At 38.8% G+C, this 24,896-nt stretch overlaps 1 protein-coding gene across 10 annotated transcripts in view; it reads left to right on the top strand.

The window, feature by feature from the left end:
• The window catches only part of LOC137369986 (zinc finger protein PLAG1-like), a 68,622-nt gene extending 48,931 nt beyond the window's left edge, over positions 1-19,691 (top strand). For 8 of the 10 annotated variants that reach the window (XM_068031863.1, XM_068031866.1, XM_068031858.1 and 5 more), the window contains 4 exons: positions 6,581-6,713; positions 7,261-7,313; positions 11,290-11,653; positions 18,009-19,691. In XM_068031863.1, the coding sequence (XP_067887964.1) occupies positions 11,412-11,653; positions 18,009-19,272 (1,506 nt within the window). In that variant the 5' untranslated portion in view covers positions 6,581-6,713; positions 7,261-7,313; positions 11,290-11,411 and the 3' untranslated portion in view covers positions 19,273-19,691. Of the gene's footprint in view, positions 1-6,580; positions 6,714-7,260; positions 7,314-11,289; positions 11,654-11,831; positions 12,028-18,008 lie in introns of those variants that run through there. The other 2 variants (XM_068031860.1, XM_068031868.1) reach the window with 2 other exon arrangements.
• The last annotated feature ends 5,205 nt before the right edge of the window (positions 19,692-24,896 follow it).

Here is a 24,896-nt window from a genome sequence, read left to right as displayed (position 1 = left end):
CGGAGAGAGTAGAAGCAATAGATAAGATAAAAATTGAGAGAGAGGAAGTACTGGAAAGGCTGGCTATGCTTAGGGTCAATAAGTCACCTGGTCTAGATGGCTTGCATCCCAGGTTGCTAAAGGAAGTGGGGATGGAGATAGCAGAAAGGCTTGCCATAATCTTCCAACCTTCCCTCTATGGGGGAGGAGCCAGAGGATTGGAGAGTGGCAAATGTGACACCCTTATTCAAGAGGCTAGTTTGTTTGGCTGGCACAGACACAATGGGCTAAATAGCCTCCTCCTGTGCTGTAATTTTTCTATGGTTCTCAAGTTCTAAAGGGTGTAAGGACAGTCCTAGTAAACTGCAGGCTAGTTAATTTAACATCAGTGGTGGGTAAGGTTTCACAAACAATCAGGAAAAAAAAAATCAACAGGCACTTGGAGAGGTTCGAGTTAATTAAGGATAGCCAACACAGATTTGTAAAAGGCAGATCATGCCTGACTAATCTAATTGAATTTCTGATCAAGTAACAAAGTTGATGAAGGGAATGTGGTGGAAGATGTCCATATGGATTTTAAGAAAGTGTTTGATAAGGTACCACATAAAAGGCTGGTTAACAAAATTGAGGCTCATGGAATAGGAGGGTCAGTGTCCAATTAAATCAACAATTGGCTTAAGAACAGAAAATAGCGAGTTGTGGTCAATGTTTGCTTTTCAGCCTGGAGGATGGCAGAGAATGGTGTTCCCGAAGGGCCAGTGCTTGGACCGCTACTTTTTTTCTATATATAATATACTTGGATCCTGGAATACAAAGTAGAATTTCAAAATTTGCTGACGTACCAAACTTGGAGTAGCAAACAGGGAGGTTGATACGAACCACCTGCAACAGGACCTAGATAGGGTAGCAGAATAGGCAGACCAGTGACAGATGGAATTTAATACTGACAAGTGTGAGGTGATGCATTTTGGCAGAAGGGAAAGGGAGAGGTGATTATAGACTTAATGGCACAATTCTACAGAGTGTGCAGGAACAGAGGGACTTGGGGGTGGCTGTACATTGACCTTTGAAGGTGGCACGACATATTGAGAGAGTGGTGAGCAAAGCATATGAGATCTTCGGCTTCATCAATAGACGCATCGAGTACAAAATCAGAGAAATTATGCTGAACCTCTATAAAGCTTTGATTAGGCCCCAACCGAGAGTATTGTGTCTAGTTCTGATCATGCTTTAGCAAGGATGTGAGGGTCCCTGAGAGGATGCAGAGGATATTTACCAGCATGATTCCAGGGATGGGGGATTTTAGTTACAAGGTTAGGTTGGAAAAGCTGAGTTTGTTCTCCTTAGAACAAAGGAGATTGAGGGGTGATTTAAAAGAAGTGTACAAGATTATGATGGGCTTAGATAAGTTAGACAAGGAAGAACTGTTCCCATTAAGGACTCGGGGACACAGATTGAAGGTTTTGGGCAAGAGATGCAGGGGGGATATGGGGAAGAACTTTTTACGCAGCAAGTGGTAATGGCCTGGAACTTGCTGCCCACGAGGGTGGTGGAAATGGAGACAATCAATGATTTCAAAAGGAAATTGAAATGGGCACTTGAAGGAAATAAACTTGTAGGGGAGTGGAACTGACTGGATTGCTCCGCAGAGAGCCGACATGGACTCTGGACCAAATGGCCTCCTTATATGCCGTAAATGACTATGACTATAAGAGGTATTAAGGAGCAAGTGGAACATGTTTCACTGGAAGAGCATTTGGGGAACAGTGATCATATCAGGTTTAGAATAGTTATGTAAAAGGAAAAGGTACAATTATGTAAAATAAAAACTTAACTAGAACAGCACTAACTTCAGTGAGCTGAAGAGAGATCTGGCCTAGATGGATTAGAGTCAAAAATTGGTCAGCAAAACAGCATGTAACTATGGGAAGCCTTCAAAGTGAAGATGGTTTGGGTAAAGAGTGACACAAAGCCGAGAGGAAAAGGAAGAACATCCAAAGCTCGAGCTCCCTAGAGGTTAAAATGAGACAAGAAATGACTTATGATAATCATCAGGTTCATAATACATTATAGAACTACGCTGAACATAGAAAGTACAGAGTAAATCTAAAAAACAGAATAAGAGGGGCAAGGTCAGTACCAGAATTGATTATTGGCTAATATAAAGGGGAACTCAAAAATCACACGCACATAGTAAAAAGGTAGTTAAAAGGAGGATGGACCCCATTAGGGACCAAAAAGGAGGTAGTCTTGTGTAAGTAATGGGTGTGACTGAGTTACTAAATGAATATATTGCATTGTCTTCACTGGAGAAGAGGATTCTGCCAATGTAGCGTAAAGGAGGAGGCAGTAGCGATATTGAATAGGATAAAAATAAAGAGGAGGTACTTAAAAGGTTAGCACTGCTTGTAAGTAGGAACGTCACCTGTTCCAGATCGGATGCTTGCTAGGTACTGAGGGAAATAAGAGTGGAAATTGTGGAGACTTTGGCTGCAATCTTTCAAACCTCCTTGGATTTGGGAGTGGTGCCAGAGGGACTGGGGGATTGCAATTGTTCACCCCTATTTAAAAAAGGGCAGCAGAATAAAAGGGGCATTGCAATATTAGTTAAGGGGTCAGTTACTGCAGTAAGGAGAGATGATATCTTGGAGCGGGCATCAAATGAAGCTTTATGGGTAGAGTTTAGGAATAAAAAAGGGACAGCCACATTGCTAGGTGTTTATTATAGACGCCCAGATAGTCAGCGGGAAATTGAGGAGCAAATAAGTGTGCAATTCGCAGAGGTGTGTAAAAATAATAGGGTAATTATATTAGGTGATTTCAACTTTCCCAACATTAATTGGGATAGTCATCATGTTAAGGACTTAGATGGAGTGGAGTTCCTAACATGTATACAGGAGAACTTCTAAGCTCAATATGTAGAGGATCCAACAAGGGAGGGTGCAGTGCTGGGCTTAATTCTGGGGAATGAAGCCGGACAGGTGGTTGATGTTTTGGTGGGGGAGCATTTTGGTGATAGCGACCACAACGTGGTACAATTTAAGCTTGTTATGGAGAAAGAAATAGACAAGTTGCAAAAAAAGGTTTTGGATTGGGGGAGAGTAAATTTTAGTAAAATAAGGCAGGATCTGGCCGAGGTAGACTGGAAAGAGTTACCTGTCGGGAAATCTACAGAAGAGCAGTGGGGGGCATTCAAAAAGGAAATGGGGAGGGTACAGGCCCAACATGTTCCCTCTAGGGTAATAGGTAGGAGCAACAAGCCCAGAGAACCATGGATGACCAGAAACATTCAGTGTACGATGAGAAGGAAAAGAGAGGCTTTTAGCAAATACAAGGAGAGCAAATCAACTGAAGCATTAGTGGAGTACAGAAAGTGTAGGATGGAGGTTAAGAAAGCAATTAGGAGAGCAAAGAGGGGATATGAGAAAGCCCTGGCTGGTAAAAGTAGAGAAAATCCCAAGATATTCCATAAGTATATCAATGGGAAGAGGATAACCAGGGAAAGAATAGGACCCATTAGGGACCAAGGGGGAAATCTGTGGGTGGAGCCAGAGGACATTGGTAGGGTGTTGAACAAATACTTCACATCTGTCTTCACCCAAGAGAAAGAGGATGTAGATATGGAACTCGGAGACTGTGAGGTTCTTGAGCAAATTGTCATAGGGAGTGACAAGGTATTGGAGGTTTTGGCAGGTTTAAAAGTGGACAAATCTCCAGGTCTGGACGATTTGTGTCCCAGGATGCTGTGGGAGACGAGGGTGGAGATTGCAGGGGCTCTGACCCAAATTTTGAATTCCTCTCTGGCCACGGGGGAGGTGCCAGAGGACTGGAGAACAGCTAATGTGGTCCCACTATTTAAGAAAGGTTGTAGAGATAAGCTGGGGAACTACAGGCCAGTGAGTCTCACATCAGTGGTAGGGAAACTATTGGAGAAAATTCTGAAGGAGAGAATCTATCTCCACTATGGAGAGGCAAAATTTGATTAGGAATAGTCAGCATGGCTTTGTCAGAGGGAGGTCGTGCCGAACAAATTTGATTGCATTTTTTGAGCATGTGACCAGGTGTGTAGATGAGGGTAGTGCAGTTGATGTAGTTTACATGGATTTCAGCAAAGCCTTTGACAAGTTCCTACATGGGAGACTTATCAAGAAAGCAAATGCACATGGGATACAGGGTAACTTGATAAGGTGGATTCAAAATTGGCTTAGCTGTAGGAGACAGAGAGTGATGACAGACGGCTGTTTTAGTGACTGGAAGCCAGTGTCCAGTGGCGTACCACAGGGATCTATGCTGGGTCCCCTATTGTTTGTCATTTATATAAACGACATAGATGACTATGTGGGGGGTAGGATCAGTAAGTTCGCGGATGACACAAAGATTGGCCGAGTGGTTAACAATGAGGTTGAGTGTCTTGGGTTACAGGAAGATATAGATGGGATGGTCAAATGGGCAGAAAAGTGGCAGATGGAATTTAACCCTGAAAAGTGTGAGGTGATACACTTTGGAAGGAGTAATGTGACACGGAAGTATTCAATGAATGGCCTGACACTGGGAAGTTCTGAGGAACAAAGGGACCTTGGCGTGTTTGACCATAGATCTCTGAAGGCAGAAGGGCAGGTTAATAGGGTGGTGAAAAAGGCATATGGGACACTTGCCTTTATCAATCGAGGCATAGATTACAAAAGCAGGGAGGTCATGTTGGAGTTGTATAGAACTTTGGTAAGGCCACAGCTGGAATACTGTGTGCAATTCTGGTCACCACATTATAGGAAGGATGTGATTGCATTGGAGGGGGTGCAGAGGCGATTCACCAGGATGTTGCCTGGGATGGAACATTTAAGCTATGAAGAGTGGTTGGATAGGCTTGGGTCGTTTTCGCTGGAGCATAGAAGACTGAGGGGTGACCTGATCGAGGTGCACAAGATTATGAGGGGCATGGACAGGGTGGATAGGGAGCAGCTGTTCCCCTTAGTTGAAAGGTCAGTTACAAGGGGACACAAGTTTAAGGTGAGGGGCAGGAGGTTTAAGGGGGATTTGAGGAAGAACTTTTTTACCCAGAGGGTGGTTACGGTCTGGAATGCACTGCCTGGGAGGGTGGTAGAGGCGGGTTGCCTCACATCCTATAAAAAGTACCTGGATGAGCACTTGGTACGTCATAACATTCAAGGCTATGGGCCAAGTGCTGGCAAATGGGATTAGGTAGACAGGTCAGGTGTCTTTAATGCATGGGTGCAGACTCGATGGGCCGAAGGGCCTCTTCTGCACTGTACTATTCTGTGAATAAACACAGCAACTACAGGCCACTCTGTCTAAAATAGGTAGTGGGGAAGCATCTACAGACAAATATTCAAGACAAAAGTAATTGCCATTTGGAAAAATATGGACTAATAGATGAAAGTAAGCATGAATTCTTTAAAGGCAAATTGTGTTTGACTAACTTGATTAAGTTCTTTGAAGTAATGGGGAGGGTTGATGCAGTAATGCATGGTTGTGTAGTATGGACTTTCAAAAGGCATTTGACAAAGTACCACAATTTTTTTCCTGACTTGTAAGAGCTAACCTGCGAAAACATTTTCTCCCCAGTCCTATTATAAAATTATCCCACCTCCTGTCAGTAATTTGAAGGGACCATTCCCTCCATGATATCCTGGTCCACTCCTCCATCACCACCCACACCTCATCCCCTTCCCAAGGTACCCATCCAATTGCAGGAGGTGGAACACCTGCCTTTTTACCTCCTCTCCCCTCACCATCCAAGGCCTCAAACATTCCTTCCAGGTGAAGCAGCGATTTACTTGTACTTTGAATTTAAGTATACTCTATTTGCTCACAATGGAGTCTCCTCTACATTGGGGAGATCAAATGCAAATTAGGTGACCGCTTTGCAGAACACCTCCACTGACCTCGAGCTTCCAGTTGCTTGCCATTTTAATTCATCACTTTGTTCTCACGTCCACATTTCTGCCTTCAGCCTGCTGCAGTCATCCAGTGTAGCTCAACGCAAGCTCGAGGAACAGCACCTCATCTTCTGATTAGGCACTTTACAGCCTTCTGGACTCAACATTGAGTTCAGTAATTTCAGACCATGACCCCCATTTTGATTGTTTCTTAACCAAGTGTTGATCTTAAACATGTTTTTCATGTTTATGCTTTTGGACAGAGCTGTTCATTATTCTGCCATTAACACACTCTGAACAAATGCTTTGTCTTTTACTACAACTGTTACTATTCCCTTTGCCTTATGTTCCATGACATCTTTGTCATTTAATCTCTCCTGCCCTCTACCATATCACAAACCTTCCCTTTTGTTCTTCTGCCCCCTACCCCCCCCCCTTTCAACAGCATAAAACCCATCACATTTCTACCTTCCTTCAGTTCTGAAGAAGACATGTCCAACTCAAACGTTAACTCTCTTTCTCGCTCTACAGATGCTGCCAGACCTGTTGAGTAATTCCAGAACTTTTGTTTTTATTTCAGATTTCCAGCATCTGCAGCAACTTGTTTTTATAAAATTATCCACGTTTTATTTATCTAGTAAAGTTAAATTTCAAGAATACTTGATTTGTGCATTTGTCACCAACCTCTGATTTTTGTCCCTCAGTTCTAGATTCTTGAGTTGCAGAAACCTGGAGTAAAGCGTGATTGCACAAACTAAATGAGCCTGAAACTGAGTTTTACAATGGAAAGTGGTATTTTCACAATGAGTAAAACTAGGACGAAAAACATTTGAGCAGGTAAACTTCTCTCCTGGTCCTGTAACAATTACATAAAAAGTAACCTCTCGTTTTTCTTTTGCTATATAATAGCTTACATTTTTCCCTCATCATTCATCATGTCTAGATAGTTAATTGTTCTATGCATTGGTTAATTTACCCAACGCCCCCCCCCCCCCCCTCAATATTCTTAATGGGGAATTCTTGTGACTGTTAGTCAAGTTTTTAAGTAGCTCTGTAAATTATTTGAAATCTTTGGAATTTATTTGAAAACATTAGGGACAATTTTCACTTTCACCTAAATTGACAGCCGCAGCTTACATACCTCACACAATTTTTCAGTTGCACTGAAATTGAAAGAAAGAGACGGCATATTAGGAGCGGTTCATCCACACTGCCCACACCAAAAGTGACTGTTTCAAATAAAATCATTTTCTTTGCATAGTTAACCTTTTAAGGGAATTTAGTAACATAGAGTGAACAAATATAAACATGAATAGGGATAGCATTTGCATGTAGATGGCTTGGACTTGCTTTTAAGAAACACAATCTCAATTTTCTGATACAGAAGTAGGAGGCTTGAAAAATCGTGAAGAGGACTGAAAGGCTTCAGGAAGACAAGTTAGTGAAATGGGCAGATAGGTTGTCGATACAATTTAATGAGAATGTAAGGTGTTCTGAGGGGTGGGATGGAGTGGGAATATACAATTAAAGAGTGACTGGAATAACGAATGAACAGATAAATGAGTTCAGATATATAATTGCCTGAAAATGTAAGTAGATAAAGCTACAAATAGGCCAATAGAGTTTGGTGTTTTATAAAAAAAAAGAGCATCGAATTAAAGGCCTGTTCGGGTCTGTAAATGAAACCCGAGCCGAGCCCGACAGAACCGCATCCGACCCGAATCCTTTTATTTTTTTCCTGCGCCCGACCCAACCACGGGAATATAATCAACTTTATTGAAGAGGTTGTGCTCTACCTTGGATGGAATCGCTCACTGCAGACTAGTCCGGAGTGTTTCCTGCCTTGATGTCCTGGCTGTCACTGTGTCTGACCCGACCCGGAAGAGCGACCTGACCCGAACCCGACACGTCGCCTGGTTTGGGTCAGGTAGCCATGCTCTCTACATTGAATACAAGAATAAGGAAGTAGTAATGAATATATGTAAAATTTTGATTAGGTAATAGTTAAGAATATAGTGTGCAGTTTTGAATGCCCCATTATGTGAAGGGCATTAAAGCTATATATAGAGTATACATGATAGATTCACCAGGATAATATCAAAGATGCGATCTACAGTCATGAGGAGAGACTCGAGATACTGGGACTATTTACACTAGAACAGAGAAAGCTAAGAGATTTAATAGAGGTTTTTAAATCTATTAAGTGTTTATCCAGGGCAGGGCACTTAGAAAGATACACGGTAATCGGGCAGAGTCAAGTGGTTTTGTGAAAGGGAAATCATGTTTAACCAATTTATTGGAATTCTTTGAAGAAGTAACGTGCTGTGGATAAAGGGGAACCAGTGAATGTACTGTACTTAGATTTCCAGAAAGCATTTGATAAGGTGCCATATCAAAGGTTATTGCAGAAAATAAAAGCTCATGGTGTAGGGGGTATCATTTTGGATAGATGATTGGCTAGCTAACGGGAAACAGAGTTCGGCATAAATGGGTCATTTTCTGGTGAGCAAGATGTAATAAGTGGTGTGCCACAGGGATCAGTGCTGGGGCCTCAACTTTTTATAATTTATGTTAAAGACTTGGATAAGGGATCGAAGGTATGGTTGCTAAATTTGCTGATGACACAAAGATAGATAGCAAAGTAAGTTGTGAAGAGGATATAAGGAGGCTACAAAGGTATATAGATAGGTTAAGTGAGTGGGCAAAGATCTGGCAAATGGAGTATAATGTGGGAAAATGCGAAATTGTCCATTTTGGCAGCAAGAATAAAAAAGAAGCATATTATCTAAATGGTGAGATGTTGCAGAGCTCTGAGATGCAGAGAGATCTGGGTGTCCTAGTGCATGAATCACAAGAGGTTAGTATGCGGGTTGTTAGAACCTAGTGAGGAAGGGGTCTGAGGCTGTCCTTTCGTCCCTTCTCTGGTTTGACTGCAACATGGTTTATCTTTTAAACACTGTGATTTAACTTAGCACCACAGTGAGCACTTTCTCCTGTTCCTCTAATATAATTGCAAATGAACCAATCAGACAGGCTTTCTTGAGTTTAAACAAGAAAGATCTAAGTTTATTAACCTTATCACTCTAATTCACATGAGAGGTGTATACACACACACACACCAGAGTAAAAACAGAGTTGGGAGTTTGATGTAAAGTCTGTAATAAATGAAATTTACATACTGAGTCTCAGTGTCTTTAGCTGAGTTAAAGTCTTGAAGTCCTCGCTGGGCCACGTGCACAATTCAGGCTTGCTTCTCTGGTTCCGAAAGGTGGTAGAGGCGCTTTATCCATATCCTCTTTGTTGACTGTGAGGATCTGTAGATTTGAGGCTTAGCTGCAGCTGAGGCTTCCCTGGGACTTGGCGAGAGAGAGAGATATTCCCTGGATTTCAGTTTCTGTCTGCTTTCTGAGGCATAATTCACAAACTCTCAGTTATGTCATGTGACTACCTCATTGTTTGAAACAGCACCTTCTGGAATGATCTTTGAAATTCAAGGCTGTTCAGACATACTTGGTTGGGCAGTTGGCTCCTTCAAAGTCAATGGGTGTCGAAAGCTTTTGACGATCAACATTGATAAAACTATTCTAGGTAATTTAATCAAAGAGCACCCCCATTGTTCTGGCTAGACAGTAATTACTTCTGTCTCCAGTCGGCCTTTGGCGGTTGTGAATATAGACTGGAGAAGTTAGGACTATTTTCCTTGGAAAAGAGAAGGTCTGGAATGCGCTGCCTCAGAACGTGATGGAGGCAGGTTCAATTGAAGCATTCAAAAGGGAGTTAGACAGTTATAAGAAAAGGAAGAATGTGCAGGGTTATAGGGCGAAGGCAGGGATATGGGACTGAGGGAATTGCTCTTTCGGAGAGTCAGTGCGGACACAATAGGCCGAATGGCCGCCTTCTGCACTGTAACGATTCTGTGATTGGCTTTTCATGTGCAACTTCGTGCGTGACCATCTTTTGCTGCCCTGTCTGCTTTTTAAAAGTTATTTGTAATGATGTCCAGTAAAGTCTCAGGTAAAGTTCCATATGATGAAATTAATATTTCCATGTGGCATGTGGGGTTTCCATTACAAGGTACAACAAGTAATTAGGAAAGCTCACAGAATGTTATCATTTATTGCAAGGGGAATTGAATATAAAAATAGGGAGCTTATACTTCAGTTATACAGGGCATTGGTGAGATCACATCTGGAATATTGTGTACAGTATTGGTCATATTTAAGGAAGGATGTAAATGCTTTGGAAGCAGTTCAGAGAAGGTTTACTAGACTAATACCTGGAATGGGTGGGTTGTCTTATGAGGAAAGGTTGGACAGGCTAGGCTTGTATGCACTGGAGTTTAGAAGAGTAAGAGGCGACTTGAGTGAAACATATAAGATTCTGAGGGGTCTTGACAGGGTGGATGTGGAAAGGATGTTTTCTCTTGTGGGAGAATCTAGAACTAGGGGTCATTGTTTAAAAATAAGATGTCGCCCATTTAAGACAGATGAGGGTCGTGAGTCTTTGGAACTCTCTTCCTCGAAAGACGGTGGAAGCAGAATCTTTGAATATTTTAAGGCAGAGGTAGATAGATTATTGATAAGTAAGGGGGTGAAAGGTTATTGGAGGTAGGCGGGAACGTGAAGTTGAGGTTACAACCAGATCAGCCATGGTCTTATTGAATGGCGGAGCACACACAAGAGGCCAAGTGACCTACTCCTGCTCCTGATTCATAAGTTCATCACTGTGATAGCGTACATAGAGAAAGGGTATATCTTCAGGTTGGGGAGTTAGTAACAAGGATCACCAATGTAAAATTGCCACTGAGAGTGAGGAGAATAGTTAAGAAAGGTATGCAGAGGTTTCTTAGAGAATGGAATGCTTTGCCACAAAATGAGGCAGAGACTGTTGCGTTTTTTAGTGGAAGTTTAGATAATATTGGAAGCAGAGGAAGATTTTTTAAGGTGGGGCAGTGGGATTAGTTTTGGATTGCTCTAGCTGAGAGCATATAGACACAATGAATCTAATTATCTCCTGTAAACAGCCATGGTTTGAATGATGCACTGATTTATGTAAAAATGTTGTTGATAGTGGAGCAAGATGCTACAGCAGGTCAAAATATTTATTCAGACCTTCACTTCTGGAGACAAAAGTACACAAGAGAAAGAGGATTAGGTCTCCATTCAAAGACTATCCATAAAGAATGAATTATAAGTGCATTATGTTCTACTAACTTTAGTTAATTCTACAATAAGCTGTGAGCCATTAGAAAATGGTTCCCGATGTGGTGTTTGGCTTTAACAATTAGGGTAGAGTATGTAAAATATAGATAATATTGATGCAGTAAGGATTACTTGTCTGAAATCAGTTCAGTCACACCATATCTTGCCTGAATGACTTATGAAATTTTCTCAACAACTTTTATTGTTTATAGGTTCTAAAATGCCAAGTGTGTTGAACACATGAAACATCATAAAGAAGAAACCGAAGTCAATTTATATCAGTACACTTGGGCCAAACTCAAGTGTCCAGAGATTAGGCCTACTGTAGACTGCGATGGCCACTGTCATCCCGGCTGATCTTTTAGAAGTAAAGGAAACTCAAAAGGTTGTAGCCGGGAAGCGTACACGTAGTGAAATCAAATCGAGAAAATCCTTTCCTTGTCAGTTGTGTGGAAAGATCTTCACTAGTGTTGACAAATTGAAAGTGCATTCATATTCACACACCGGAGAAAGACCCTACAAGTGTTCACACGAAGACTGTACCAAGGCATTTGTGTCTAAATATAAACTACTGAGGTATGGAAAACCTTATACAGAATGGGAAGTATTTCTATTCTGCAGTGACATTGGGGGATACTTGCGTCCGACGTTTTGTTAATTTAGCATTGTAAATAATCTACAGCAATTCTAAATTTCAGATTTGTGCTCATTCTAAACAATTGCTTGCAACTAATGCACCTAAATCATTTCATAGACAGTGAAGGAGTCTGCAGCAAATTGGATTGAGGAAAGAAATACATTTTTGACAAAGTTCATCAAAGTGGTGGTGATTAAATATTCAGGCTGAAGCCGGTGCATTGGTTTTACATCTGGATTTAGGCTCACTTTGATGCAAGAGAGAAAGAGACATTTGATTAAATGTTGCTGTCAGATTTTTGAATGATTTTAAGGTACTGTTATTTTTCTAATTACTGTTTTTGTGTTTTAAACATATAAAATGTGTTGACATTCTGCAAAACAAAACAGTTGTGTCATGCAGGCCCCCACCTGCCAAGAATGAGGTACATCAATTTTGACATGAACATTTGATTTTTAACTGTTGTTGGAGCGAGGAAATGACTTGTTAAACATATCAGTCCTGGCTGGAAAAAACATTTGCATATTAACAGACGGTGCTTGTGTAGACAAAGAACCATTCCTTGACACATTCAACCCATAATGGATGTTGATCACTGGACAGTAAGGGGTGGGGAAGCGCATTCCAGGGCCTGCTGGGGTGATGCAATCCACAGGGGCCAGGACTGGTTGGACCAGCTGGTCACATGACTAACTGGCTGTTTCAGGGGATTTTTTGATCTAGCCGCAGAGAGTTTGAGGAGAAAGGCCGTTTGCTCCCAGACTGAAAAGATCTGTCCTGTCTGCTCCCATCTCTTTCTCACAAGCCTCTGAATCCACTGAAGACACACAGACCCCAAGAGAGAAAGATCTCCTACAGCGAACAAGGTTTAAGAATAATACTGGGCCCCAACGAAAAGTAAGATCGACCTACAATCAAGGACTCTACAGTGAGCTCAAAGAACTGTAACAAAAACTCTTCAGATATTACCTCAAACTTTTTCCACTTTATTTCTTCTCTTTTCTATCTCTATTTGCATGTGTGTATTGCATATGCATGCTAGCATGGGCGTGTCGTGTATCCGTAGGTCTCAACCGAATTAGAGTTTAAGTTTAATAAATTTCAACCTTTTCTTTAAACCTCAGAAAACCTGTTTGTGCAGGTTTCTTTGCCTTATAATTGGAAAACAGTGAACAAGGATTCACCAAGGGGGAGCTAAAAACTGTGTGTTTAAAATTAAATCCTGTTACAGTAATACCAGGTGAAGGCTGAGAGAGAGCCCTGGACACCTTTCTCACCTCTTAACAGTTGTAACTTAATTCATTCGTAAATAAATTCCAAGGGCAGGGGTTTCTGCTAGGTTGCCCTGCGATTTTCTTTGGTGCAACTCACCCAAAATCAGCCAAACCAGCACAAATTGAATTTCCATGTTATTTCATGCTAGTTTAAAAGACATTGCACTTGAACCTGGCCCTAACCACAAAACTTGTCAAGACACCACCTCGCCCCCAATCGAAGTAATCACTTGTGAGTCTGCATTAATTGTACCTGCTTGCAGGCCTTTGTGCTTCTTTTAAAAAAAAAAATTTTTTTTAAGGTGCAAGGATACTAAGACATTTTTTTAAAAGCTTTTAAATATTTTTAAGTCATTTTCAGTTACGGAAAATCGTTTTACTCACAGGTGGTGAACTAGCCACTTTGAGTAAATTTTTTTGTGACAACCCCATTTTCAGCTATATTAAGCAAACTGCACCAAGTTACCACTCACATATCAAGGAATATTTTTTAAGCAATTTTTTTTTAAGTTCTGAAAATGCTGCTCGATTGCAGTGGTTCAAGGCAGATTTTGTTTGGTGATGTGCAAATGAGTTTGAGTAGAAACTTGAGGCGGGAATACCACTTCCTAAAATTAGTGCAATTTTAGGTGCGATTTCGGCCTGATCGTAGATTCTGCCCAAAGTGGAAACTACCTTAAGATCTTTATTGAATGATTTTAACGTGTATCTTTAGTTATTTTACCTATGCTTTTTACTGTTTCAATTCTTTTCAAAACAAATGCATTTTTGAGTGCATCCAAAAATAGCATTTGAAAGGATAGGTAAGGTACAAATCCAAAAATAATAAGGGATATGGAGTTAGGTTGCAGATCAGCTATGAGCACAATGAATGGTGGAACAGACTCAAGGGGCTAAATGGGCTACTCCTGTTCATATGATCCTATGAATCTGGTCTAATTTGCAAGTAATTGAAGTAGCTGTGTGTTCACAAAAACATGGAACTTGGCATGAAGCCACATTTTTTTTATTTAGAGATACAGCACTGAAACAGGCCCTTCGGCCCACCGAGTCTGTGCTGACCATCAACCACCCATCTATACTAATACCACACTAATCCCATATTCCTACCACATCCCCACCTGTCCCTATATTCCCCTACCGCCTATCTATACTCGGGGCAATTTATAATGGCCAATTTACCTATCAACCTGCAAGTCTTTTGGTGGTGGGAGGAAACTGGAGTACCCGGCGAAAACCCACGCAGACACAGGGAGAACTTGCAAACTCCACACAGGCAGTACCCAGAATTGAACCCGGGTCGCTGGAGCTGTGAGGCTACGGTGCTAGCCACTGTGCCGCCCTTCACATCCTTCAACTCTAACAGCATATTTTCAACACTAACCCACATAACAATTATGATTGTGTGCATAAAATTTGGTAGAACATGCAGCTGTTTTTTTTTTTAAAGCAATACGCTCTCAGTAGTTGAATTTAACAGAATTTTAGTGTTTCCAATCTAGAATATCTTTCATTAGCTGAATTGTCAAACATTGTTGCTTTGAAAGTAATATAAACATTTCTGTAACTTTCTATGGTTTAGAACTGTTGTACATGTAAATATTTGACAAATATCAGCCATTTGTGTTTACCCACAGTACGATTAGAAAATAATGTTTGAAGTATTTGTGTAGAAAAACAGTGAAATTATTTTTCTTTAGGTTTGAGCCCATTTAATTATATTCAAAATAGTTTACAAATTAAGATATACCAGTTTTGATCTAAAATTCTAATTTTTACAATAACTATTTGAAAAGATATACTTTTAATTTTTGCTATGCTTATGCATATAAATATAGTCAAGTGAGGAGGAATCAAAGGGCTTCCCTCTTTTTCCCTCTCCTTGTTTGACCACAACAGCTTTAATTCCTTTTTTTAAGGTGGATGTACTGGCCAATTCAGTAGGTGTTTGGTTCTTGTTATGATCATAGCAAGTAAATAATTGGACAGGTTTTCTTGAGTTAACAAAGTGTTACGACCAGGTGAGAGAGAGATCTGGGAGTCTCTTTCAGCCTTCATCTGGTCTTACTGTAAGAGGGTTTTATTTTTTAAACAGTGTTTTTAGCTCCCCCTTGGTGAATCCTTGTTCACTGCTTTCCAATTATAAAGTAAAGAAACAAGCACAAACAGGATTTCTTAGGTTTAAAGAAGAAAGATGACAATTTATTAAAATTTTAAACTCTAATGCAGTTGACGCCTATGCTAGCATACATACGTGATACACACATGCAAATAGAGACAGAAAAGAGCAGAAGAAATAAAGTGGAAAGTTTGAGGCAATATCTGAAGAGTTTTTGGTTACGGGTCTTCAAGCTCACTGTATAGTCCTTGCTTGTAGGCAGATCTTGCTTTTCGTTGGGGCCCAGTATTCTTCGTAAACCTTGTTCACTGTAGAAGACTTCTTTCTTGGGGTTCATGTGTCTTCAATGAATTCTGAAGCTGGTGAAAAAGGGATGGGAGCAGACAGGAGAGAGATGTTCTCAGTCCAGTAGCAAAACTGCCTTCTGTCAGTTCAAGCACTGTCTGTACAACTTAAAACTCCCCAAGTTGGCCAGCAGGGTGGTCAAATGAGCGACTGGTTTGACCAGGTCTGTTCTGTGTATTGTATGGGAGCAGGGGATAGCTCCTTTGCTCCAATACTGTCTACTAATATGCAAAAATGTCTTTCTGGCCAGGGGCCTGGCAATTCCTTGTAACAGGCCTTCTCCTCTTCCCAGCAACAATTTGAAATTTAATGTCCATGTGGCAAACTTAATGTGCCTCATTCTTGGCAAGTGGGGGCCAGCATGACAAAAGAAAGAGGTTAACTTTATTGTACCTAAACCGAACTAATAAAATAATAAACAACGTGCCAACTTCCACTTTCTCATTCACACTCGCACACACACTCTGGAGGTTACACACACACACAAATAGGCTACAGAGTGGGGAAAGGTAGATTGGTTGAGTTAGGGTCCATTTTTTTTTTAAAAAAGGTACACAGTCTGTGAAGTTCAGTAATTCGGCTGGCTTCTAGCTGAATTCAGTGATCCTGAGGCTCTTAGTTTGAAGAGGTAGATGACTGGTTAGGTGAGTCTCTTGGAGATAGCGATGTAGATGATTTCCTTCAATAAGGTTTCTGATTGTAGCCGGAGTATGCAAAGGTGATCAGTCAACGAGCGGGATTTGAAAACTTTCAAGCTGGAATGGAGAGAGAGGGACTCCCACTTAGGGTCTGCTCATGTCAGAGTCCAGTTGCTTCTCCTTTGCTGCAGAGAAAATACTAGCTTAAAACCAGAGATGGGGGAGGGGTTTGTCACATGACAGTCACTTTGATTCAAAACATAGCAATTAGCAGTATTTCTCTGCTTGCTGAAAGAACTTCCTGGGTCTTGGTTCTTTCTGGGAAATTAACAGACATTTTGTCTCTCTCCTCACAAGCAGTGCATTGCAGGACACAGTGTTGCAAATTAGGTGATCATCTTAAATTGAAAAGATGATTTTGCTGGCAGCTTGTCTTTTTTAATATGTCTTCTTTAAAAAAATATATATAATTTCAGATCTCCAGCCAGTGAATTAAAGAAAATTATCATTCAACAAAACACATTAGCGTATCAATATATATGCTTATATTGTGGATATATTTTATGTGTTAATCATATGGACTTCTGTCAAATTTCTCTCGATTTTAACATGGGGTGATAACTCAAAATAAACATTAATGCTGCTATTAAATACTGGTGAGAAGAATTTAGTATAAATGTATTAAGATTCATAATCATGAAAGGAATTTAAAGTTTTGTTCCATTTATCCATTTTTGATAAATATCTGACTAAATCGATTAGTTTGTATAATTTTCAAAGGCTTTCTCAATATCTAAGGAAAGCATGATGGTAAACATGTCAAGTGTTTAAGTATCTTTAGAAGGTTCCTTGTTTGTAAATGATCTGCGTTTCCTGAATCCCAATAGTCAAATCTAAGAGTTTTTGTTTTCAAAGCATACTCCAGCACTTTAGCTATACTGTGAAGAATCAACATTTATCAGTATTTTAGTCTCGAAGTTGTAAGTATTTTTTTCTGAGCACTGAAGCCATAGTTTGCAGTAACAAACAATTCAATGCATTATTACTCAACCTACAGTAAAACCACTGTTTCATAATTAGTACATAAAATGACAACCAATTTCTTTGCCCATATTTTCATATTTATCAAAGCATTGTGAATCATACCTTTACAAAGAATTTCTGGTGTTATCTAAAGATGCAAGGTTTAAAAGTTTTTGAAATATAAAGGAATTTTTGCTGGGAAACAGTCTACTTGTTAGAATATTTCCAATTTTCATAATGGCACAAATGCTTCTATGTTAATTTTTTAAAATTTGACTATCTCCAACAAAATTTATAGCCCATTCAGATTTTTTCAACTGTTAATTGCTTTCTCTTTTTTTTTTGTTAATTCAATTTCTGTATTTCCCTGAGCGTGTTACTTCAGATGATAATTATAAAATTTGACCACGTAATGTTTCAACAGTTTCCTTCAATAATGTAGGAGCAATTTTTTAAAGGTATTTCTCTCTACAAAGTTCCCCATGGAAATGTTTTTCTGTCCATCTCAGGGATATTTTAATCATATGAATTGGATAATGCTCGCAGACTATAATTATGTGCTAATACATATAATGTTTATACTTTATTCAATATTTTTATTGTTAAAAAAACTTGTATTCCATTTTATGTTTTGATCAAAAATTTCAAACAAATGGCTAATTTAGTTTACATATGGTTATATTTAAATTATTTATATTGATATATAAACTGAAGTAAGGTTACAAAATTGTCATTTATAATCCAAATTTTCTTTTGAAAGATTAACTTAATTTTTGGGACACTATACTGTAATGTGTATTGCGTACCTGTTAAAAAGGAAGGCCGTTGCACTTCACTTTTGTGCAGATGCTTAAAAGAGTTTTCCAGTATGAATAACAACTTGTATCTATTCAAGGCATATGGTCACCCATTCACCCCAGAAGACCCACAAGTGTACTTACTGTGAGAAAATGTTCCATCGTAAAGATCATCTAAAGAACCACCTGCAGACTCATGATCCAAACAAGGAAGCCTTTAAGTGTGAGGAATGTGGGAAAAACTACAATACAAAGCTTGGTTATAAGCGTCATCTGGCTCTACATGCTGCAACGAGTGGTGACCTGACCTGTAAAGTGTGCTTACAAACATTTGAAAGCACTGGGGTGTTACTGGAGCACCTAAAGACACATGCTGGCAAGTCATCAAGTGGCACAAAGGAAAAAAAACACCAGTGTGACCACTGTGACCGTTGTTTCTATACTCGTAAAGATGTTCGGAGACATATGGTAGTACACACTGGAAGGAAAGACTTCCTTTGTCAGTACTGTGCCCAGAGGTTTGGTCGGAAGGACCATTTGACACGCCACATGAAAAAAAGTCATTCACAGGAGCTGCTAAAGGTGAAAACTGAACCACCAGACATTATGGATCTATTTAGCTCTAATCCATCATTGTCATTAAAAGAGGAGCTAAGTCCAGTGATGTCAATGGTTTCCAGTGAACTGACAACTAGGCCATTTACAAATACTTTACAAATGAGTATCTACAGTGCCCATATTCAGACCATGCAAACATTAGGGTCAACAAACCAAATGGTCTCTACTCCATTACCTTTAGGAATGGGTTGCCCACTAGAAATTGAGTCTTCAATTCGCTCTCCTCAAGAACTCTCCTCAAAATATTTTCTTGGTTCTACCTCATATGCCATTGCAATGCCTGAAAAAGGACAACCATTAAAGAGTGAGATAGACAGTTACTTAATGGATCTACAAAGTGATTGTCTTTCTTCTGCCCATGACGTACAATCGTCCTCATCAAAGCAAGGCTTGGAGCCCCAGGCAGGGTCTCTGAGTGATGGATCTGGGGGTATTTTGCTTTCAAAAAGCCCAGCAGTCCTCAGTGAACCTCTGAATACATCATGCTTGGACTTTTCTCAGTTGTTAAGTTTCTTGCCACTTAATAGCCCTCCATACAATCAGCCCGTTTCTTTGGGCAATCCTGGAATGTGTTATACGCAGGAGGAACCTCATGCATCCATAATTCCTCTCCCGCCACAGTGCCAGGATTCACATGAAACTGGCAACAGTATTGGTCTCAATGCTCTGCATCCCTTATCTACAGTCTTCACAACTAGCTTAAGCACAACAACCCTACCACGGTTTCACCAGGCTTTTCAGTAGACAGTAAGAATCTCTTTCTTATCCACTTCCTTTTACAAATATTCTCCAATGTGATGCCAGTTATCCAGATGGAACATTAAGGAATTGGACTGTAGACTTCTTAATGGCTTCTAATGTCTTTGCTGCTTTGTGAATAGCCGCAAGAGGCAAGCAAAACCAGGGAAAGATGGTCAGCATAGGACTGTATATTTTTGTTCATGATGGGAACATCCTATTTGGCAGTTAATGTATAATATTTCATTACATGTTAGTAAGCAGCTTTGCGTCTAAGCCACCACTAATAGACTCAAACTGACAAGTCTTGAGGTTTACAATAAGAATTCATACTCTGTAGCACTATACCAAATCCCAAGACTGTGATGGTTCTTACAGTTCTAATTTTGAGACTGTGCTGGCATTAAAAGGCGATATTTCAGATTTATCAGAGTGACTGCAACATTCACAGTGCTTTATACCTTTATATAAAAAAAATTAAGCAAATTATTCAATCTTTAAAATTTTATTGCTGCTCTGTTTAATGATTTAGCGAAGTTCAATTTTTTTTATCTCTTGGGGGTCTTAGAGTGATGGTCCATATTTGCGTTTTTAAAAAGGTTTGAACATCAAGTACCTTTTGAACTTGGGACATATCTGCGCACCAAGGACCTACAGCTTTCCAAGTTGAAAAGTGATTATGTTGGTTTTCTTTTAACTTCTGCGTGAGCAGCATTAATGAAAATTATGGATTTATAGAATAGATATTCAACTAAATTTTTGAATATCAGGTACATCTGAATAAATTCCGCAAAAGAAGCTGATAATGCTTAAGTCATCTTCTAAAGCAGTATAAATTCACCCCCATTAGATTATTGGTTTTGCCAACAAACTTGAAACATATCCTCAACATAAATTTATAATTCATTCTTGTTTTAATACAATATAAATGAAAGAGCTAAGTTCCCAAAATAAAGCACAGCCTTAAGAGAGGCAAAGAATTGACTGGTAGAAACTAATGGCAAATAAATGAAGTTTTGGTAGAATTATTCACTTATAACATTAAATTTATTTTGAATTTTAATAGCATAATTTAGCCAATATGTTTAGCTAATTATTTAAGGTTATTTAGTATATTGTACTTTTTTCAATATTTGCTGCTTTGAAAAACAATTTGATCATTTATAAGAGAACCATTTCCTTCATCCTTACAGAATTGGTCAACTCCAAATTTGAAATTGTGACAACAGTTTAGGATTGATTTATTTTTCCAAAGGTTTCAGTTGATCTTTGTTAATCAACATCATATTACTGATGATCACTTTCATGCCTGCATTATTGTAGTGTGCTTGAATTTATTGCTTCATTGATGAAATGCAGACTATATGTATGAAATTTCTATCTTTTGCTAGACTAAACCTTAAATATAAAAAACCCCAAAGATCTATTTTCAACTGATAAAGCAATTGTACTTACTGAAGTTTCCTTTTGTAGTTGACAAATGTACTTCATATATTGGTACTTAAGAAAAACTATCTAACATGCCCATTTGAATTTAATTTGGATTTTTCTTAAAGTTCACTCACTGGCAAAAAAGAAATTCTATTTTGAGATAACGAAAGCTGTTTGTCCTCTTGTACTGTGCACTACAAATGAGTGTAGTACAAAAGCAAAATACTGCAGATGCTGGAAATCTGAAATAAAAACAGAAAATGCTGAAATACTGAGCAGGTCTGGCAGCATCTGTGGAGAGAGAAGCAGAGTTAACGTTTCAAGTCATTGTGATGTATTCTGACAAAAGGTCATTGATCTGAAACGTTAAGTCTGCTTCTCTCTCGACAGATGCTGCTACACCTTCTGAATATTTCCATCATATTCTGTTTTTATTATAAATACGTGTTGGAATTTGTTTTGATAAGAATTTAACACATTACTGCAGTGGCAGATTTTCAGCAGTAATACAATACTTTGCATGGTCTAAGTGATCATGATTTAGCCAGCTGGTCAATCCCTCTGAGCCATTTAACAAATTAGATTTAAATTTAGTAAACTATATTATAATGAAGTAGTTTGGCAAGATGTGTTAGAATCTGGTTTATTGGTTGGCTGTTAGCAACCTTGTAATGTGCTGCAAAAGGTTTTACATTGAAATTCAAACAGGCTAAAATAATTGAATAAAAAGCAAAAACTGAAAATATTAGAAATCAAGCAAAAACAAAAAATGCTGGCAACAATAGGCCAGATTTTAACTTTGTAAATTAATGGGTTTTGAGTGAGGGAATCTCGTCCAATATGTCTGTTGGCATCTGTGGCAAGAACAGACAATTTAACATTTCAGGTGCAACCCTTCGGAAGTGTTGAGTGACATCTGAAATGTTAACATGTCTGTCCTCTCCACAAATTGACCTGCTGACTGTTTATCAGTTATTCATGTTTATCTCATGGGTTTCTTGAGTATATTATCTTGGTGGAATATTGCTTAACCAAAATAACCTGTAGCCCAAAAAGATGGAATGTAGGGAAGGCCAAATGCACTGTCTATCTTTGATGTACATGTTACTTCGTAATCGATCTGTGTGTGGTGTCTGTATTCTTCATGATAACTGCTGACAGTAAATTGATGCAATACTGCACTACTTCAGTAATGTAGTATTAGTTCTTCACTCTCAAAATTCTGATTTTCCTGCCCAGTAAATCTGAGTAGCAGTGATTCACAATTTAGCAGTTAGTTAACACTTAATTGTCCCTGTAAATCCTAACTAGAAAAATACTCTACCCCCACTACAGGAAAATGATTTTAATAATTGAAACTCAAATACGTGGATCATTTTTCTGCATTCTGTAGATCACACTCATTACACTTCAGGCTATTGCAGATATTGGCCAGTCTCCATTACTTTGGATGAAAGTCCTCCTGTCAATGATTTTAACCAAAAAGGTGATGAGTACAAAATGAGAAACATCACTCTCTTTTTGCTGAAATTATCAATAGGAGAAATTTATCCCCTTTATCAGCCAGTGATTAGGAAGCACAGGATTATAATGAGGCATGTTAACATTTCAGTAGAGTTTTTTGTATTTTTGCTTTTGACACTTTGTGAATTAAATTCAAAAACTGTATCTGTTTATTTAAATACCTGAGTAAGGACATTGTTACAATAAGTAACAGTTTAACATTCTGAAGCCTAGGTTTTTAGTTCAACAAATAACTTTTTAAAAGGAGAGCAGGAGAGAACAGCAAAACTTCATACACTGTGAGATTTTAACACTTCCAAGAGAGCTCACATTATTCAGTTGTGCAAATGTAGAACACAACTTCTTGAAAAGACAAGCAAACAATCCTTTTTTTTTTTTGAAGTACAGTAAATTGCACTTTTTGGTGTTAATGGCTTAGTCTCATTTGTGCTGAGTTACTCAGTCTTGGCTGGATTGATATTAGGAACACTAAACCTGAGCTGAGCAGTGTTGGGCTAGGGGGAGGAAAAGATTAACTAGGGTGTATTTCTGATCATCTGGTCAGTGACATTTACTGGAAAATGCATGCACGAACAAACCACCTCCCTGTGCTGCCAGCTCTCCCCATTCTCCAACCTTCCCCACCCCCCAACTACCAGATAATCAAATAAGCTGATGTATGAAGAATGGACACTTCAGGGAGATGCTGGACAACTTTTGGCATCTGTGGAACTTAAATTACTAACAAGTCCCTGCCAGCAAGAGAGGTGGAGCAAAGGAAAAAAATTAGAGGGAAAAATTATTTCTTTAAATGAAAGGACATTTGGTTAAGAACCTTACATATGAAAATACTGCAATTTCTTTAGGCAAATTTCTTCTGACCTTCATTGAGATGCATCCTTGATCCCACATCTCAGTACCTGTTCATGATCTGTTCATAATGTTGCATCATATGATCCACTAACTATCTGGGAATCAGCTTTTTAGTTATACAATATATAAAGTGATGAAAATCCTTGTCTTTGTTAGTTTTCTTGCGAAACCTATCATGGCTATAAAGTGGTGATTTAAAATTAGTAAAAGCAGGAAATGCATCCCCACATCTACCAATATTTTAAAAAGCTGCTTCCTTAGTTATTCTATAAAAACAAAAGGGCGAAATGGCCTTTTCATTCCTTTCAAGACATCACTCTATGGATTCACCCATGGCATCTACTGTTTTTTGAGTAGGCATAATACCTTTTGGCTGTTAGTTTGCTTGGTGGATTATGAAGATTTCCATCACCACAACTGCCCTATACCTAAAGCCTGTAGTTACAGAATTTGTGGTGGTAATGAGCCTTCGAGGAGATAAAAATAGGATTTAAAAAAATTAAATGTGCACTTCTGAAGGTTCCCAAACTTAAGGTATTCTAAAATTGTACCTGAGGATAGTTTTTAAATAACTAACTTTTTAGTCATCCATGTAGACATATACAAATTAGTTGAATAGTTTTGAACACCCAAGTACAAATTCATATTTGATCAGATTTAGTAACTCATTAGAATACTGACTATCTCAGAGTCCGGGAGAATGCCCAAGAAAGATAACTGGAGACTTGATGATGCCAATGATGGTAATAAATACTAACAGGTACGGTACTTCAGTCATTAAAATAATACTGGCATTTATATAATGCCTTTCATTCAAGATGTCAATTCTTTACATGATCAATTACCTTTTTTGAAGTGCAGTAACTATTAATATGTTAGCAAACTTCTTTATTATGTTTGCACTACCCTCAATGAACTTGAATTGTGTTGGATGGATAATTCTTAGTTTATAAGAACTGAAACCTGTTAAGTTTTTACACTTGGAAATCATATTGGAGGTATTGTCTTGCATATTTGTACCTTGCAGTGGTTCTGTTTAAAATTTTTAAACTACTTGTGTGTTGAATTAGCATTGACTATTTGGTGTACATTCATTGTTATTGGGTGGAAATCTAGCCCATGCCCAAATATAGCGTTAAAGGAATCTTTTTATTTTTGCCTATAGCCCTGGATTGCTACCTGGATTTGAAAGTTAGCATCTTTATTTGGTCATTCACCCAATTGAGTCTAATGTTTTTAAGTTAATGGAAGGTTTAGCACTTAAGCATATATTATAATTTTGAACTATGACTAAGAAAAACTTCAGATTTGGCATTTACTCAACACAATATAATTGGTGCTTATTGTGTACAATGTATTAATCAGGAAATAAATGCCAGTGCTGCTGAATAAATGTCTTCCATCCCCGTCCCCGTCCTGCCCACCACCGCACCCCCCAACACCTCCCCCACTTCTGTGGTAGATGATTTAAACAAGTGGCAGAAGAAAATTATCTGTTGTCTTTTTTTAAAAAATATCAAGTCCATGAACTACAGGATAATGTGCACAGACATTCTTTTTAGAAAGTATCCTTTACAGAACTACATTCAAAATGTAAGACAGATGGAATAAATGTAGGTTTCATAGATCCTAATTGAAAGTATAAAGGAAAAATTGGGCTATTAGATTATTTAAACACCTAAGGCAACAATCTATATTGCATTGTGTACTGAACCAATCAAATCTTGTTGCTAGTTTTATTTTCCATATATCCCAACATTAATTACATGGATGTTATAGGGATAACTTCTGCAAATTTGCATTCCTAGCAAGAACCTTCATCT

Source organism: Heterodontus francisci, chromosome 5 (genome assembly GCF_036365525.1).
Source record: "Heterodontus francisci isolate sHetFra1 chromosome 5, sHetFra1.hap1, whole genome shotgun sequence".
Lineage (NCBI taxonomy): Eukaryota > Metazoa > Chordata > Chondrichthyes > Heterodontiformes > Heterodontidae > Heterodontus > Heterodontus francisci.
The sequence above is the reverse complement of the archived record's forward strand: the minus strand, read 5'-3'. Positions and strand labels throughout refer to the sequence as shown.